The sequence below is a fragment of the Plecotus auritus genome (assembly GCF_963455305.1).
Source record: "Plecotus auritus genome assembly, chromosome: 7".
Taxonomy (NCBI): Eukaryota; Metazoa; Chordata; class Mammalia; order Chiroptera; family Vespertilionidae; genus Plecotus; species Plecotus auritus.
This window is the reverse complement of record NC_137774.1, coordinates 172,708,407-172,726,522: the sequence shown is the minus strand read 5'-3', so window position 1 is coordinate 172,726,522 and position 18,116 is coordinate 172,708,407. Positions and strand designations below refer to the sequence as shown.

At 44.2% G+C, this 18,116-nt stretch overlaps 2 protein-coding genes across 3 annotated transcripts in view; one reads left to right on the top strand and one right to left on the bottom strand.

The window, feature by feature from the left end:
• SKP2 (S-phase kinase associated protein 2) overlaps positions 1 to 10,872 on the top strand; it is a 28,240-nt gene extending 17,368 nt beyond the window's left edge. The window contains exons 5-10 of the mRNA XM_080678500.1: positions 1,984 to 2,118; positions 3,922 to 4,020; positions 5,304 to 5,434; positions 6,669 to 6,720; positions 6,886 to 6,993; positions 9,013 to 10,872. Coding sequence (XP_080534626.1) covers positions 1,984 to 2,118; positions 3,922 to 4,020; positions 5,304 to 5,434; positions 6,669 to 6,720; positions 6,886 to 6,993; positions 9,013 to 9,226 — 739 coding nt within the window. The 3' untranslated portion in view covers positions 9,227 to 10,872. The remainder of the gene's footprint in view (positions 1 to 1,983; positions 2,119 to 3,921; positions 4,021 to 5,303; positions 5,435 to 6,668; positions 6,721 to 6,885; positions 6,994 to 9,012) is intronic.
• Positions 10,873 to 11,780: 908 nt separating this feature from the next.
• Positions 11,781 to 18,116, bottom strand: part of NADK2 (NAD kinase 2, mitochondrial) — a 32,081-nt gene continuing 25,745 nt past the window's right edge. For both annotated transcript variants that reach the window (XM_080678499.1, XM_080678498.1), the window contains 4 exons: positions 16,740 to 16,795; positions 16,553 to 16,606; positions 14,161 to 14,284; positions 11,781 to 13,717 (listed from right to left, as the gene is read on the bottom strand). In XM_080678499.1, coding sequence (XP_080534625.1) covers positions 13,579 to 13,717; positions 14,161 to 14,284; positions 16,553 to 16,606; positions 16,740 to 16,795 — 373 coding nt within the window. In that variant the 3' untranslated portion in view covers positions 11,781 to 13,578. The remainder of the gene's footprint in view (positions 13,718 to 14,160; positions 14,285 to 16,552; positions 16,607 to 16,739; positions 16,796 to 18,116) is intronic.

The following is an 18,116-nucleotide window of genomic DNA, read 5'->3' as shown; positions in this document are numbered from 1 at the left end:
CCTTTACTTCCCTCCACGTACCTCAATATCAGCCTGTCCCACGTTATATCAGCCCCCCTTTACTTCCCTCCACGTACCTCAGTATCAGTCTGCCCCACGTTATACTCAGCCCCCCTTTACTTCCCTCCACGTACCTCAATATCAGCCTGTCCCACGTTATACTCAGCCCCCCTTTACTTCCCTCCACGTACCTCAATATCAGTCTGCCCCACGTTATATCAGCCCCCCTTTACTTCCCTCCACGTACCTCAATATCAGCCTGTCCCACATTATATCAGCCCCCCTTTACTTCCCTCCACGTACCTCAATATCAGTCTGCCCCACATTATATCAGCCCCCCTTTACTTCCCTCCACGTACCTCAATATCAGTCTGCCCCACATTATATCAGCCCCCCTTTACTTCCCTCCACGTGCCTCAATATCAGCCTGTCCCACGTTATACTCAGCCCCCCTTTACTTCCCTCCACGTACCTCAATATCAGCCTATCCCACGTTATACTCAGCCCCCCTTTACTTCCCTCCACGTACCTCAATATCAGCCTGCCCCACATTATATCAGCCCCCCTTTACTTCCCTCCACGTACCTCAATATCAGCCTGTCCCACGTTATATCAGCCCCCCTTTACTTCCCTCCACGTACCTCAATATCAGCCTGTCCCACGTTATACTCAGCCCCCCTTTACTTCCCTCCACGTACCTCAATATCAGCCTGTCCCACATTATATCAGCCCCCCTTTACTTCCCTCCACGTACCTCAATATCAGCCTGTCCCACGTTATACTCAGCCCCCCTTTACTTCCCTCCACGTACCTCAATATCAGCCCGTCCCACATTATATCAGCCCCCCTTTACTTCCCTCCACGTACCTCAATATCAGCCTGTCCCACGTTATACTCAGCCCCCCTTTACTTCCCTCCACGTACCTCAATATCAGCCCGTCCCACATTATATCAGCCCCCCTTTACTTCCCTCCACGTACCTCAATATCAGCCTGTCCCACATTATACTCAGCCCCCCTTTACTTCCCTCCACGTACCTCAACATCAGCCTGTCCCACGTTATACTCAGCCCCCCTTTACTTCTCTCCACGTACCTCAATATCAGCCTGTCCCACGTTATACTCGGCCCCCCTTTACTTCCCTCCACGTACCTCAGTATCAGCCTGTCCCACGTTATATCAGCCCCCCTTTACTTCCCTCCACGTACCTCAATATCAGCCTGTCCCACGTTATATCAGCCCCCCTTTACTTCCCTCCACGTACCTCAGTATCAGTCTGTCCCACGTTATACTCAGCCCCCCTTTACTTCCCTCCACGTACCTCAATATCAGCCTGTCCCACGTTATACTCAGCCCCCCTTTACTTCCCTCCACGTACCTCAATATCAGTCTGCCCCACGTTATATCAGCCCCCCTTTACTTCCCTCCACGTACCTCAATATCAGCCTGTCCCACATTATATCAGCCCCCCTTTACTTCCCTCCACGTACCTCAATATCAGTCTGCCCCACATTATATCAGCCCCCCTTTACTTCCCTCCACGTACCTCAATATCAGTCTGCCCCACATTATATCAGCCCCCCTTTACTTCCCTCCACGTACCTCAATATCAGCCTGTCCCACGTTATACTCAGCCCCTTTACAACGTGCTCTGCCGTCATCTTCCCTGTGGGAGTCAATGCCACAGCCCTCCACCCCCTCGTCGCCAGAAGCCATCATCGACGTCACATCCTTGTCACCCACACCCAGCTCATGCTCACGATGCCCACATTCATTTCTGAGGGGGACTGTATCGGCAGCAACAGCTTGACCTGGCAAAAATCCTCCTGAATTTTAACATGGAGGAGGATAGGAGTTCGCTGGGAGCAGTTTGTCTTACGGCAGAAACTATAGTGCATCCTTGAAATGTGCATGTAGCTCCGGGTGTGGGCTGGGCGGACCTGAGCCGCCTTGCAGAGCCTCTCTCCCTCTCCCCCGCATCCAGCCCTTTCCGCGTGCAGCACATGGACCTGTCCAACTCGGTCTTCGAGGTGTCCACCCTGCAGGGCATCCTGTCCCTGTGCTCCAAGCTGCAGAACCTCAGCCTGGAAGGCCTTCAGCTTTCGGATCCCATTGTCAAGTGAGTGGCAGCGGAGCCTGTCCCAGCGGCCATGGGTTTTATGTGTGAATTTTGTTTCCTGCGGGTCACTGGGGTGACGGCCCGTGGACTGGGGAGATGCCCAGCGCAGGGTGTCGGCTTCTGAGAAAACTTCCCAGGACTCACCCAGGCAGCCAGAGTGTGCACGCCGAGTGGATGCCACCCTCGCGCTGGGTCCTAGGGAGGCGCAGATGAATGCGGGCACGGCCCTGCCTCGTGCCTGGGAGAGGCAGATAATTACAGTGCAGCCTGTTTGTTCACAGCGAGACCCAGTTAAGTGTAGGAAGGGCCGCCTTCTTGCAGGAAGTGACTCTTAAGCTGAGTATTGGAGATGCCTGCACACGCTAGGGCGAAGCAAGCAGGTCCAGCCGCCTTGGCGCTCGCTGGAGCACCGGGCTCGGTGAGCTGAGTGGTGGGAGGTGAGGCTCAATGGGGATCAGACTTTTTTTTTTCCATCACCCATTTTATTTTTTCCATCATCTTTTATCTCCCATATACCCTCTTCACTCATACATAGAATCTAATGAACAAACAGAACTAACAAGCAAAATAGAATCAGACTCATAGGTAAGAGACCCGGCAGACAGCTCTGGTGTGGAGTGGGTGTTGGGGAGGTGGGGATTGAACGAAAAAGGGAAAAAAAGAAAAAGAACTCATGGACGTGGACAAAAGGGATCAGATCTTCAGGGGCCCTGCCGAGATGCTAGCAGAAATCTGGATGCCGGTAAACTATAAAGAGGGCCGTGTGGTGACCAGCGGGCTTCTGAGAATGGAAGGAACTTGGCAGAGTTGAGATCTAGGAAATCAGCTTGCTGGCCCCTTCAGAGGGTCAATCAGACGTGGAAGGAACTAGACTAGTGAGGACTTCGTTGCGTTCACTCAGGTGAGAATTTATGAAACCTGATGCAAAAAGCAGAATAACAACAGCCGCGAACGTTCAGTGAGCACGTCCTACACGCCAGATGCTAAGTTCTTTGTGGGTCTTCTCATTCAGTTCTCACAGCAGTCCCATACAATATGGCCTCATGGTTCCCTTTTTACAGATGTGGAAACTGAGGCACAGGCTCCAGAACTTGTTCAAGGTCACACAGGTTGTGGGTGGCAGAACCGACGTTGGAACCTGGCAATGACGATGCCAGACCTCTTGCTCTTACTGAGTCTCACTAACACGAGGCATTTGGGAATGTAGAGGAGAGGGCAAATTTGAGAGATTTAATCAAAGAGAAGCCAGTAACTTTATAAGGAGGAGTTTGCCTACAACTTAATTCCAATGATGGGTGAAATGGAAATGTGTTTATTCTTTTGCCTTTTTAAAAAAATGTATCTTAAAAGTACAGTGAGGAATGTTTCTTGTGTATTTATGTAAGCCCCTTATTACACTGTATTATTTAATTCCAACAGCCCTACCAAGCAGGTACTGGTACTCCATCTCACAGATGGGTAAAGGAAGGCAGAGAGCATCACACATAGGGAGGCGTGAATTCCTTTTTCTCCACGTTTGCATCCTAATAAATTTTTATTTTAAGATTTTAAATTAAATTTACTGGGGTGACTGGTTAGTAAAGTTTATGGGCTTCAGGTGTATGATTCTGGATACATTGTCTGTGTATCACATTGGCTGTTCACCACTCCAGGTCACATCTCTGTGAGGCGTGAATTTAAACTCACCGACTCAAGGCCTGTCAGCGCTTACCCGCCTCGCTGGCCCGCTCTCCTTCCGAGGAGAAGAGCGTGATGGAGTAGGAGGTCCTATTGGTAATCTTCGACGTTTTTCTCTTTTCCCAGTAACCTTGCGCAGAACTCAAATTTAGTGCGGCTGAACCTTTCTGGGTGTTCTGGCTTCTCCGAATCCGCCCTGAAGACTTTGCTGAGCAGCTGTTCCAGGTAGGCGAGATCTGAGACTTGGTGATAGAGCGGTGGTTTCACACCGGAACAGAACTGGGAAATCCTTCGAGCTATTCCCAACTCTGAGCGCTTGATTCGAATGAGGCAGTTACCTTGGCCTCCAAACTCAGGAGCCAGATGCAGTGAGTTTGCCGAGGATGCTTGTGACCTGATCCCGTGACCCCTTTTGTTGTTGTTGTTGCCATTTGCAAAAGGAAAATGTAGCAGTCTGATGCCCCTGACTGTCCAGTTAGGTATTTCCCCTTTCCTGTCTGTAGACCTCACTGAACAGCTTCTGATCTCTTATATTGTGTTCCAGGGGGCCTCAAACTTTTTAAACAGGGGGCCAGTTCACGGTCCCTCAGACTGTGGGAGGGCCGGACTATAGTTTAAAAAAAAAAACTATGAACAAATTCCTATGCGCACTGCGGGCCCGGGACGCGTCGGCTGCTAAGCAGGACAGGCAGCGGCACCCAGCGGGCCGGATCAATGTCCTCGGCGGGCCGCATGTGGCCCGCGGGCCGTAGTTTGAGGACGCAGTACATAAAGGCTACAGAGATACAGTTATCACCGAGTGAGAAGGCCTGGTTCACGGACTACACGGTCCCCCCCGTGTGGCTGTGTGTGTGTCCTTCCTCATATCCCTTGGTCTCTGCATGTATCTCCTCGCACTGGACCACTATCTCCGTAATGGCCTGTTGAAGGTAGATTCCCTCTGGGTAAGAACGGTGTCAGTGAGATAAAACGTAAGCCCCCACTTTCTCAGGAATGAGGTGTGGGCTTTAACGGTTGGACATTCCCTTTGAACGTCTCAGCTGCTCGGTTGGAGGCCACGTGAGCGGACGCCGTGTTATGCAGCATCAGTGTCTCTTTATCAGGAAGCAGTTGTTTAAACATCTCAGGCGGTTGTTAAGTCTGTGTAGCTATTTGCTAATAATCTGGGTGGCGCTGAGAAAGAAACAGGCTGGAATTTCTCCTCTCCGTTCTGGAGTGAGGTTTGAGGTTTGAGCCCTCAGGAAGGGAGGAGAGTGCTCCCCTTCGCCCCCACAAGGGGGCAGCATTCACTCAGGCCTTGGCTCACTGGAGCTGGGGAGTGTGTCGGGGGGCCGGGGCGGGACAGGTTCCGGTGGACAGAGGTAGCTGCTTAGAGAAGCAGAGGCCCTGTGCACGGACTGGTGCGGAACCGGTGGCTCTGTGTGCTCCGCAGCCAGAGGCAGAGCTGCCGGGAGCACTGGCTCCTGGGTGATGGTCTCATGCCGCCCCTCTTGCCCCCTGCTGTGCAGGCTGGATGAGCTGAACCTCTCCTGGTGCTTTGACTTCACTGAGAAGCACGTGCAGGTGGCGGTGGCGCACGTGTCAGAGACGGTCACCCAGCTGAACCTGAGCGGCTACCGCAAGAACCTCCAGCGGTCAGGTGAGAGCCCGGCTCTGGGCCCGACAGCAGCGGGTGGGCCTCCGGAGCGTCTCCCGGGGGCTGCCCTGCCTCGGTGTCTCCTTCCACCCGTGCCTGGATTGGTCCCCCTTTTCAGGTGAGGCAGCCGCTGATCAGAAGGGTCAGGTTAAGGCAAACAGCTAGCCAGCATCAAGGTTTGAATTCGGAGCCTAGAAGTAGAAACCTTGATACTGTCAAACCTACTGTTCCACTGCAAGCTTTTTTTTATAGTAGAAACGGGTGGGGAACCTTTTCTCTGCCAAGGGCCAGTTGGATATTTATAACATCACTCACGGGCCATACAAAATGATCAGCTTAAAAATTAGCCTGCTGCCCTAACTGGTTTAGCTCAGTGGACAGAGCATCAGCCTGCGGACTGAGGGGTCCCGGGTTCGATTCCGGTCAAGGGCATGTACCTTGGTTGCGGGCACATCCCCTGTAGGGGGTGTGCAGGAGGCAGCTGATCGATGTTTCTCTCATCGATGTTTCTAACTCTCTATCCCTCTCCCTTCCGCTGTAAAAAAAAATCAATAAAATATAAAAAAAAAATAGCCTGCTGTATTTGGTCAAACATTTCATTAACTCGCCCCTAAGGCCTGGGCAGGGCCAGACCACGTGCTTCCAGCCCAGGGGCCAGACGTTCCCCACCCCTGCTCTGAAGTAACAGAAAGTGGAGTCCTTTATTATTATTATCAAGTACCGTGCCCGTACAGAACGGCAGGTGCTTTACTTTTATACGCGGGGCAGCGCAGGAGGTTTATAGACACAGCACCACCACAAGCTGTGAGCAGTGTGTTCTACCTCAGTGTTTACGAGCACCAGGTCACCAGGTAATGGGACTTCAGCTCCATTTCCATCGTGGGCCCTTCTTCGTACAGAGGTGCGTCCTTGAAACATGTGGCGCGTGCCTGTCCAGCGTGGTGTCTGGTTTGCCTTTTGCTATGTGAGTGGCATTTCCCCCGTTTCTGCTGATACATGAGCTATGGGTTGTTGCTAACCCCTCGTTTTGCACAGTTCTCTTACTATTTCCAATAGTTTTCAGGTGGTTCGTTTGGATTTTCGGGGTAGGAAAATCTTGTACACCAAGGCGATACTCATGTCTTTCTAAGAGTCGCCACTCCGGTCCCATTGTTCTGAACTTGCAGCACAGCGGCAATGACAGTAACATGTCCTTGTCCCGTTCCTTAATAGTAACCGTCATTTTTTTTTCTTCTAGATTTCTCTACCTTAATTGGAAGATGCCCCAATCTTGTCCACCTAGACTTAAGGTATTTCTTCATTTATTTATTTTAGAAAAAGTACGTGAAAAATCATGACTCCTCACTGAGTGAGGAAAGGATCTGAATGTGTTGAGTTGCGGGAGCTCCGCGTGGCCTGTTTGTCCTCCCTGTCTGGCCCGCGGGGTGGCTGTGAGTCTCTCTTCTCCGTTTCAGTGACAGCGTCATGCTGAACCACGAGTGCTTCCCCGAGTTCTACCAGCTCAACTACCTCCAACACCTGTCGCTCAGTCGGTGCTACGACATAATACCTGAGACTTTACTGTGAGTACGTTGGTGTTTCAAAGCTAGTGGAAGGCAGGGACCAGAAGAGATGTCGCTGGTGTGAAATCCGTTGTTAGCAGTAGCAGATGTTGAAAACTTAAACACTGACATTGGTGTACTGCAAACTGGTTAGGAAAGGCCAGCAAAACCGGAAAACCAGGGCAGGACTGTTTGGTTCAACATACGTGGTAACAGTGAGTTGACTGAGCCCTGGATAGAGCATCAGCCTGTGGACTGAAGGGTCCCAGGTTCGATTCCAGTCAAGGGCATGTACCTCGGTTGCAGGCTGGATCCCCAGTCCTGGTCCGGGTGCATGTGGGAGGCAGCCAATTTGAAGCAGTCTCTTTCACACTGATGCTTCTCTCTCTGTCTCTCCCCCTCCCTTTCACTTTCTAAAAAAATCAATGGAAAAATATCCTCAGGTGAGGATTAAACGCCCCCCCCCCCCCCAAAAAAAAAATGTCCCTTAAGAACACCGGGCGTGCTTATTTTATTTGGGTAGTACTTTTATTTTCTAAATCGCCCTTCACGTTGAGTTTAGCTAACATACATTACATTTCGTTGGTGTTTACGATGCTTTGGTGAGTGTAGATAAATACACTTAGAGGGAAGACTGGGTGAGCAGTCGGCATGGGCGGTCTGGGGAGCTGACGGTTGGGTCCCGTGAACACCAGGGGAGCACGGGAGGCCTTGGCGCAGGGGAGTGACGTACGCAGAGGGAGGCTTTCTGAAGTTGCCTTGGACGCTGGTAGACAGACTAGGCTGGAAGGAAGGAAAACCAGAGGCAAGGTAAGGTGGCCGTTATTATAAGGAAAGTTTGTGTCTTCAGTAACTGCTGGAAATATGACAGGGTAAAGGATGCTTCGCACACCAGGTCACTGTTGTGTTCATTGATTTGCAGAGGGATTTTGTTGAAATTCCAAATCAAACATTCCCTCTCTGAGACTTTGCACTGTGTCCCAATCCGGAGCAAATACAGATCAGAGAGGGATTTCTCAGCACACAGGTCTGGGTTAAAGAGAAAGAATCATTACCAGAAATATCGACTTTGGCCCTAGCTGGTTTGGCTCAGTAGATAGAGCACAGGCCCGTGGACTGAGGGCCCCGGGTTCGATTCCAGTTAAGGGCAGGTACCTTGGTTGCAGGTTCCCGGGCCCTGGTCGGGGTACTAACTGGAGGCAACCAAACGATGTGTCTCTCTCACATCGATGTTTCTGTCTCCCCTTCTCCTTTCCACTCTCTCTAAAATCAATGGAAAAATATCCTCGGGTGAGGATTAAAACAACAACAAAGTATTGACTTCGGGTAAATGAGCTCCCTTTTTTCCTCAACCAGAATGTCACTGTTGACAGAGTTATATTTCACCTCCTGGGAAACACCTGAGAGGATTAGCTGATGTGACATGTGTGATACGTGGAGGGAAGACGGCCATTGCCCCCTCTACCGGCATGTACCCCCCTTCTCCACCGTACCCGACTGCCTACCCCTGTCTGAAGTCTCTGGGTGAAGGCACTTAGGCTCCATCACCTCTAACGGGCTTGTGGGCTGTTAACCAGTACTGAGAAGTTGTCAAACCAGCTGACATCTTTTTGAGATGGGGAGCCTGAGGTCAAGTCCATGTCCTTCAAGTGTGTGTAACCGTCGGTGACTTCCAGCTGGTGCCACAGTAAACATGCAGTCTTACCATCGCCAGCTTGCTGGCTTGTCGCCACACAGCAGCACCTGCCAGGATAAATCAAGAACGGAGAAGGGAAGCAAACACAGTTGGGTTTTAAGGAAACCAATGTGGAGTGTTTCGCTGGTGGAAACTCAGCACAACACACGGGCCTATTCCCCACGCTGCGGCCTGTGCCTTGCTGCTGGGCCCGTCTTTGCTATTTCCTTAAATTGTGGACGGCGGAGTACTGTCCGGTGCGCTTTATAGGTTCTGACACAAGTTGTTGGAAGTGGGTCATGTCACTCTAGTGGAACCGTGTCCATCGATACTGCTGCTCTGAAAGTCTCTCTCTTCCTTTCCAGTGAACTTGGAGAAATCCCCACCCTAAAAACACTACAGGTTTTTGGAATCGTGCCCGACGGTACCCTTCAGCTGTTACGGGAAGCCCTGCCTCACCTCCAGATTAACGGTTCCTACTTCACCACCATCGCCAGGCCTACTGTTGGCCTCAAAATCCACCCTGAGATCTGGGGCATCCGGTGCCGCCTGACCCTGCAGAAGCCCAGCTGTCTGTGAAGTGCTGCCTCCTTTTCCTCTGGGCCGGGGAGAGCGGGCAGGAAGCCCCATCGCCGGAGCGCTCGGCTGGGTTCGTTCTCGGTTTTCCCTTTGCCTTCGTTCTGCACGTGTATTAGAGAAGCGTCTGAGAGAGAGAACTAGGAAGTGTTGCTTTTTTAAAATGATAGGAAAAGCTCTGTCTCTGCTCTGCTCCCAGAAGCCTCGTCGTGGGCCTTCTGCCATTTCAGGAGCGCCAGCCTGTCATTTCAAGATCCACGAAGAGCAAAATTTGAGGCGCCCCTTCCAAGTGCCCTTATTATTCAGTCTATTTAGAGACAAGCTTAAAAGTCACCAGCAAGCAAATAGTTTTCTTGATCTCTATGCTAACTTAACTTTCTCCTATTTAAACATTCAGTATTGCTTTGTAAGACATAGTGTGGAAAAACGATAAGCTATTCATAGCGTAGGGTAGTCGGTTTGAGGCAGTCATTCTGGGGATAGAAAAAGGAAAATGCACATTTCAACCCTGCCTTTCCATGGGCAGTTAGGTTCGTGCAAACACGTAGTCCTGGGTAACTCAGCTTACAGCCTACCTTTGAAAGAATAACCAAGCGCAGACATAGAATGTGGAGGCTCTGGAGGCGTTTTCTGGGACACGTCAGTGTGAAGCATGGGCTAATGCACACTGACGAGGCCCTTTAAGTACTGTACTCCCCGAATACCGAGGTAGCTGAGGAGATGTGATTGTGGTCTTCTAACTTCATTAACTTTATGAGCAAAGGATGTTCAGTGGGTTCTTTAGCTTTGAAAATGCCTCGCCTTGTCTTAGGAAGGTGCTAGTAAACGTCTCTCTTCTTGAAACGTGGGATGGGGTGCTGAACTGAGGTTGCCTGCGCTTGCCCGTATTGCTGAGGTTCTTGAAGTTATTTTTGTATTACTCTAGAATCACGTCTTTTAATTTTATTTTATTTTTTTGTCTTCCACAATCGCTGTTTTAACCCACCTGCCCGTTTTCTAAGGTTACTGGACCTAACATTCCCCAAGAACTGCATGTTCCCTCAATCAGAAAGGCACACCAGACGCAGGTGTACGTCCCGAGGTTTCGGAGCAATAAGCACAGCTCGCACCTGCAAAAAGCTCACTCAGGTGTTGAGCCTTTGATGGCATCAGTGATATTTTTTTAATGGCACACAGACGCAAATGGATTCAATTCTACCTTAGAAAACACACTAATTTCTTATTTAAACTGATGACCTCCCCATATGTTCAAAATGGAACAGAAAAGCCAAAACCCATAATTTCTAATAACATTGTTGTTGGTTTTTAAATCACCTTCTTCAAATGTTAGAAACGATGGTATGAAGTGCCCTTATCTGTCTAGACCTAAGGAAGAACATTTTAAAGTAGGTATGATTATGTTTCAATCTTGTAGTAGCTCAAAAGTGCTAAATACTACTTGAGATTATTGTTTACAGATTAGTGACAAGGGCTGGGGACAGGATCCGGTTGGATTCTGACTTCTGGGTGCCCTCAAACACATAGTACTTCCAAACTCAAGTCCAGCCAAAAGCTATTTTCCTAACACGTCAGAGTAATCTGTATTTTTGTATGTGATTTCTACTTTTATAAACTTGTTTTAAAATAAAACACATTTTTATAAAAACGAGTACTTCTAAGTTGTGGTCCCTTTTTTCCTCCTTTAAGCACTGTAGCTAAAATTGTTTAAAGTGCTTTAAAAAGTAATAGCATTTATAAACTTCTAAAATGTAGGTGACAGATGCGATAGAGAAGTACTATCCAAAAAAGTCAGCTATAGCATTTTCATGTTAACATCCGCCTCTGGCCCTGGATCCCTCCCTCTTCTATCCCCTAGTCCTAGACTCTCGATTCCAATAATTACAGGCTGTTGTTCCTTGTGATTAAGCCCCATCCAGTGGTCGGCAAACTCATTAGTTAACAGAGTGGCAAACGTGGCTCGCGAGCCGCAGTCTGCCGACCACTGCCCTAGCCACAGTTGCAGAAATATGAGGGACACTCTGGCCAAGTGCACAATTCTTATTTCTGATGGAAGAGACACACAGTGTTGTCACTTCATCTGGTGAACTTACTTGCAACCCAACATTTACTGAAGATCGACAGTGAGGAGGATATTGTGTTTGAGCAGCAGCATGGGGGAGGATACTGACCATATAAGGAACCAGTTTGGGGGCTGGGGGAACTGGAACCCCTTTCCACTGGGTACCCTAACCCTGAACAAGCCAAAGAGCAATCTCCTCTTCTGTTACCACTGCTCTCCCATGATCTGATTTACTGGAGCCATAAATATAAATGCAAATGAGGCATCAAAAATATTAAGTCAACATTATCTGAAGTGTCTCTACACTTAAGGGTAAGCACTTTATCCTCGATTATGTAACAAATCATGGTTCTGTGTCGGAGATGAAGTCAACAGGGCAAAGAATAATGCATACCAGTGGGGAAAAGACTTCTGAAACATCACATTTTGGGAAAGCCAGGTTTTCAAATAATGACTCCCAAGTGAATTAAGGAAGTAAATGAAATAAAAAGGAAGAGATAACAATAGTTTACTTTTATTCACATCTTGTTGCCATTAAAGGTTAATCAAAAAACATTTTTGCTATTCTAACATCCTTTGCCTCTCATCATCTCTTACAAATAAATCCCCACCACATAGCAGAAATATTAGGAGTTATATTGCAAATGGAGCACATTAAGCAATTTTTAAACCTTTGAAGTATGGCTTATGAACAATTTTACACAGCAGGTTACCTATTAATATGTTACAGATCTATGGTACCACATGGACAGATTACCTTGATATTAAAGATGGAGTTGGCATTTTTGTCAAGAAGGCATTTTAAACTTATTCAGGGCGTTTCTATACTGTGGAATTTCACTTTGTAAAGTAGATCTTAATATATCACTTGTAAATCAAACCAGAAACTAGACCAGCTCCAGGAAAACACTAATATTTACTGAATGCATCATGTTATAACTGTTTGCTAATGAGTATACAGATACTCTTAACTAGGAAAAGAAAAACAAATTCTTGTTCTGGATATACATCAAAGCCTAGATTACTTTTGTGTAGTAACATTTATATTAAAAGTTTGACAAGAACATGTTAAATGTTGGCAAAACTAGGAGTATTCAATTTGATTATCCATCCTCGCTTTTACAGAATTTATTTCTGAGCTCACTTGACTCACGTTCTATCAGCATAGTCCATTCCATTCATCAATGAATACCCAGCAATTGAACCAGTACATGGCACAGAATGGGTATTCAATAAATATTTCAATGATTGAATAAATGGCATGAGACTACCAATGATTTCAAGATGCAGCAATAGGTGCTTTTTGTGAAAAGTGTAGGGTTACATATAAGTAGGTCAAGAATTAGAAAAAAAAAAAAAATTCTCATGGGGGGACAAAAGGCCATAACATTTTATCCTCCAAAGCTAACTTGGAACATGAGTTAGGTGAAAACAACCGTGGTATTAAAAGTAAATAAAAATAGTTTTGAAAGATTTGACCAAAATCCTAGCAGAATATGGCTTAATCAGTTCATCCTTTTAGTCACTGAATCCATGTTAGAGAGTTTTAAATATGGAAGAAATCTATTCAAGTCATTTTTTAAAAATGACCTATCACCTAAAATCGCTATGGGATAATTAATAATTTGTAATAGCATCGTGATTCTGTCCAGTTATATGTACTTCAATTCACCCTGCATTGTCAAAATTAACCTGAAAGGCAAATGAAAACTATAAATAATTTTTTAAAAATGATTGTTTGAACTTCTTAAATCAATAGAGTTATAATAATATCATTGTGTTCTGAAATTAGAAAATTCTTAGCACATAGAAAAACACATTTACCTACTTCAATTAGGTCAATGTCAGGATTTATCAAAATTCTCCATCAAAAATTTCTTTAAACCTTGATTTTTAGGTGCTATAAAAATATATACTTTGAAGGTGATATACTAATGATAGGTGTTGTTCTGACCAATTCCACACAGTTAGGAGGAAAGGGGAGGACACATTTAATCCTTTATTTGGAACCCCTCTAAATTTAAGATACCAAGTACTCCTGAATACCACTCCTAAGTAATAGAGAAATGTCACTGGTATCAATTCTAAAGTTTAGTCCATCTACTTCCTTACACAGTGAACATCTTTTCCATCAGACCCAACAGAAGAAGAATACAAATCTCACTTTCTTCGTCACCTTTGAGCCCAGGGCCAACCAGTCTCAACAATAACCCAAAGATGTAGCTTTCTGACCGGTAGTCTGTTTCAGCAGTGCAAGTATTTTTCTGGTAATCAAAGTCTCGTCTGAGGAAATCCTTCACTGTTCTAAAAGCACAGTTCGAAGCTCATCTTCTTTATTGATCATCATTGAAGCAATGGCTCCATCATTAAACTCAAAAGAAGTGCCTCCATCCACAACCATACAGGCATCCCAACAACGAGAACGGACACAGACCCTAAGCAGAAAGCAACATCTCATTAGATAATAAGTTTTCTTAACTCTAAGGTTTCTTTAAGACCCTAATTTTTAAAGGGGGAGGGAAAAGACACGAGTCCTACTCTAAAGGTTTACTGCTAAAAGGGTAGGTTTTAGTGTCTGTCCTGCTTTTATTCCACAGCACATGAAAAAAAAGTTGTTTCCAGTCAGTTTCTTTTAAAATGATAATATAATCTTGTGGTCTAAATACTTTAGAAAAAAAAATCTGTGTCACCCAAGTAAGTACGACGCCCCTTCCATTCATTTACATTTTCGTGTCGCTAAAACGGCACACTGTCAGCATGACAGCTCCTTAGTCCCACAGCTCGGTTGTCCCCCACCAGCCTTGTTGAAATAGCTTTTACAATAAGGGTAATTACAAGGGGTGAAAGCCTCTCACTCAGACGGTGGTCGCTTGCTTACTTTGAGGTGAAACAACGCTGGCGACTGCTTGAGAAAACTCTGTTTGCTATTGGTTCTCGAATACTGAAAAGTATTTTTGGTTCTTCCGGACTATAGAGCAGCGATTCATTATATTCGTTTGTTACTGTGAAGAAAGAAGAAACAAGTATTAGCACATTCAATAACAGATGGTCACTGAGAAGTGCAAAATGAAAAATGGATGCTACCTCCAACTTAGAAGCAGTTCTGTTCCACAGCTCTGTTTGGTATCAGGTACCTTGGAACTCACTACAAGTTCCGTTAAAAAACACCAACCACCTCATAAATGAGGGTTAGGTTCCAAGATTAGTCCACAGAACCGTACATCACTCACAACATAAAGGAAATAGGTACATTCTGGGGGGAGAAATTCAAAGCTAGTAATTAAACAAAAATAGAGGAACTAATTTATGGCACATAAAAATGGAACTTGAGTTGCCATATTTCCCCTGCCAAGTTCTCTTCCAAAAGATCATGTCAAAGAGTTCATAAGTATAAGTTAATAGTCTTGATATAAACGCAATCTCAAAAATGACCGGCAATGTGCTTTCACTTCTGAAAATGTCATCATTCAAGACCGTTTTAGAAATCACTGGAACCTGCGATCTCTCCATCAGGAGGCACATCACAGTTGGCAGGCAATGCACACACTGGTTCAAGCCAACTGTACGACAAAATCAGGTTTGACAGAATGATCAGTTTAGTAGCACATTAAAAGACTTTATAAAACCATCAGATAATCTGTATTTTCCAAAATTTCATTTGAATTTTTGGGTTCTTTTAAAAACCTATTTTTTTTTAAAAAAAAGAATTTGCCTATCTGGGAACACACACACAAAGTACGTGCTGGCTCTGAAGAAAGTAGGTCCAGAGTGACCGTGGCCCTGGCACTCACTACTGCTTCTGAAGACAGATCTTCAAAGGAATAATGTTCATTCACAAAGCAGTTTGTTTATTAAGAGAAAAACCAACCACTTTATTTTATATGTACCCTTAAATTAATTTACATACCTGATAAAACATAAGGTATATAGATCAACTGAAATTTTAAGTTAAATTACATAATGAAGACTCAAGTACTATAAATGCCTAATTTTCCTTTCTTTTATATAGATTTAATGCTAATGCTAGCTCATACGCCATGATTAAAATAATCTGTTAGATCTCAAATTGAGAGGAAGAAATAGAGTCCAATTTAGAGAAATGAAAGGGAATTCAGAGATTTAGTCCTGTTTTCAAACTAACTTAAAGGCAAATCATCTGCCCAATGAAGGAATTCTTGTGTAGAAATCCAGATATACAAATATATGAACTGACACTTTACCATGTATTGCTAAATCATTTTAAAGGCAACCAACAAGAATGAAGTTACTCTAATAACTCTCAATTCAAGTGTTTGTGTTTATGGATGGATGACAGTTTTAATCTTCTATGCATTGATACCCATTTTGTGTCAGTATTTCACTTGGGGTTTATATGTTAACAAATCCTTACAAAAGAAGGTAGATGTAACTATAAATATGTTTGGGCTTTTTGTTGTTTTTTTAAAGGAATTTCACCTTCATATCAAAGGATACTCTTCAATTAAACTCACAGTAAGAAAAGCTTTAGTTTGAGGTCTATAACATTGAGCCTGGTAAATGAGTGGACTTTAGTGTGTTAAAATTTCATATGTAAGTCAAACAAATGTTTTTCAGAATTTAAGATTTAAATATTTTTTAAAATAAAATTTAAAGAACAAAGCTGAAGAGTCCCCAAGCGCCAGTGACCGACCTGCCCTCCTCATTCCACAGCAGAGGGAGTGGAGGAGTGAGAACCACAGCCCTGCCCAGGGTCTCAGCCAGGCACTGGTTGGTCTGGGATTGGAACTCAGATCTCTCAATTCCCTGACCAGTATCTTTCTCTCCGCAGGACTAGTTCTCTTAAAGGGACCCTGAGTAACTGGGCAGGAGTAGGCAGGTGAGGGTCAAGCAGAACACTTCAGTGAATGGGAAGGTAAGCGTTCACAGCTCAGTGGACGTCCCCTCCTTCAGAGGACATGACCGGCACACCGAGTCTAGGTGTGCATTTCCTATTTGCCACGTGTGTGTTTTTCTGTATTTCCCTATTCCCCAAGACATATTTGCAGGTATGCTGTTTCTGACATAGAGGCTATATTTTATGGTTGACAAAAATCCTAATATAACACTTTCATATTATGATTTTTGTCGTTTTAAATTTTTATTGTTTAAGTATATTTAAAGGGATATTAAAGCATGTTTGAGACAAAAAAGTACTGTGCTTTGCTAAATAGACAAGTACACATCACAATAACATCCTAAAGTCAATACAGAATTTAAATGAAACTTAGTAATTAAGATCATTTGTCACTGACCTTTCTCTACCAGTTCTCTGTTCAATGGAAGACTTAAACTTCCTTGTCGTTTTGCTATTGGAAAAAGGAAAGAGGGAAAATATATTAATTAAATGTTTTGTATCATGTAATAGCTAACATAGCATAAAACATATACATTCTATAGTATATTATAATTATAATATATAACAGCTATTTTGGTACTCACCAATATTTAAAACATCTTCCACAGCCTGAGTTGCAACCCTGTTAATATTGAATGACCTAGAAACAAACACCACATAAATTCTTTGTTTTAATTCTAAAAACATACTAAAAATGAAAAAGGAATAATCTACTTAATATACAACGAATTTTTAGAAATTATCAGAAAAACAACCAAAGACAACTGCCACTTCACCCAGTTTTAAAAAGTGGGCCAAGTACATGGACAGTTCATAGACCTATATGAAAAAAAATGCCCATTCTTACTCATACTTAAGGTAATACAAATTAAAACAAGGTTTTTCTCAGATGTGCAAGAATTAAAAACTGATAATGTATTGGCATGGGTATGGGAAAAGAAGTATAGGAGTTGCCATCAATGAGCAATTCTGCACTATTAAAATTTAAATAGAATATATTCTTCGATCTAATAATTTATTGTAAGAGATACTTGCATATATAGTACACAAGGACACAAGAATTTTACAGAGGCATTGTTTATAATAGCAAAACAACTATGTAGCAAAACTCAAAGATATGTAGCAATAGGAAGCTGGTTAAATAAATTATAGCTATTCAGCGGAGTACTATGTAGATATTAAAGAATAAAATAGAACTAAATGTGCTGATATGTAGAGATAACCAATATGTTAAGTTAAAAAACCGAAGGCATTATATAGTATATATGTTACTTTCCTGTTTTACTTATATTAAAAAAACAATTATACATATATTTGATGATTGTGCCTGGAGATTAGTACTAGAAATTTGAAATTAAAGAGAGACTAGCTTTTCATTGTATATTCTTCTTTTTTTTTTTTTAATGTATTTTATTGATTTTTTACAGAGAGGAAGAGAGAGGGATAGAGAGTTAGAAACATCGATGAGAGAGAGACATCGATCAGCTGCCTCCTGCACGCCCCCTACTGGGGATGTGCCCGCAACCCAGGTACATGCCCTTGACCGGAATCGAACCTGGGACCCTTCAGTCCGCAGGCCGACGCTCTATCCACTGAGCCAAACCGGTTAGGGCTCATTGTATATTCTTTTGTACTATTTAACATATTTTTAACGTATAAGTATTTAAGTCAAAAATAGTTTCCTTAAAGGTGAGAAATCCTTTGCTAGTATGATACCTAACTTAACCACTTACAAACAAATGTTTACACAAACAAGAATAACTTTTAAAAGTAGCTCTGTCCTAGGGTCTTTAAAGATTAAAGCAAGTTTAAAAAAAACAACACAATTCTTCTAGAACTCTTAGAATTATTCCACTGCTTCATACTCTTCTCACATGGCATCAGCAAACAATCCTAATGAAAAGGAATAACATAAAGAGTCATACAACTCTAACCTAATCCAGTGACTCTTAACTTTTTTG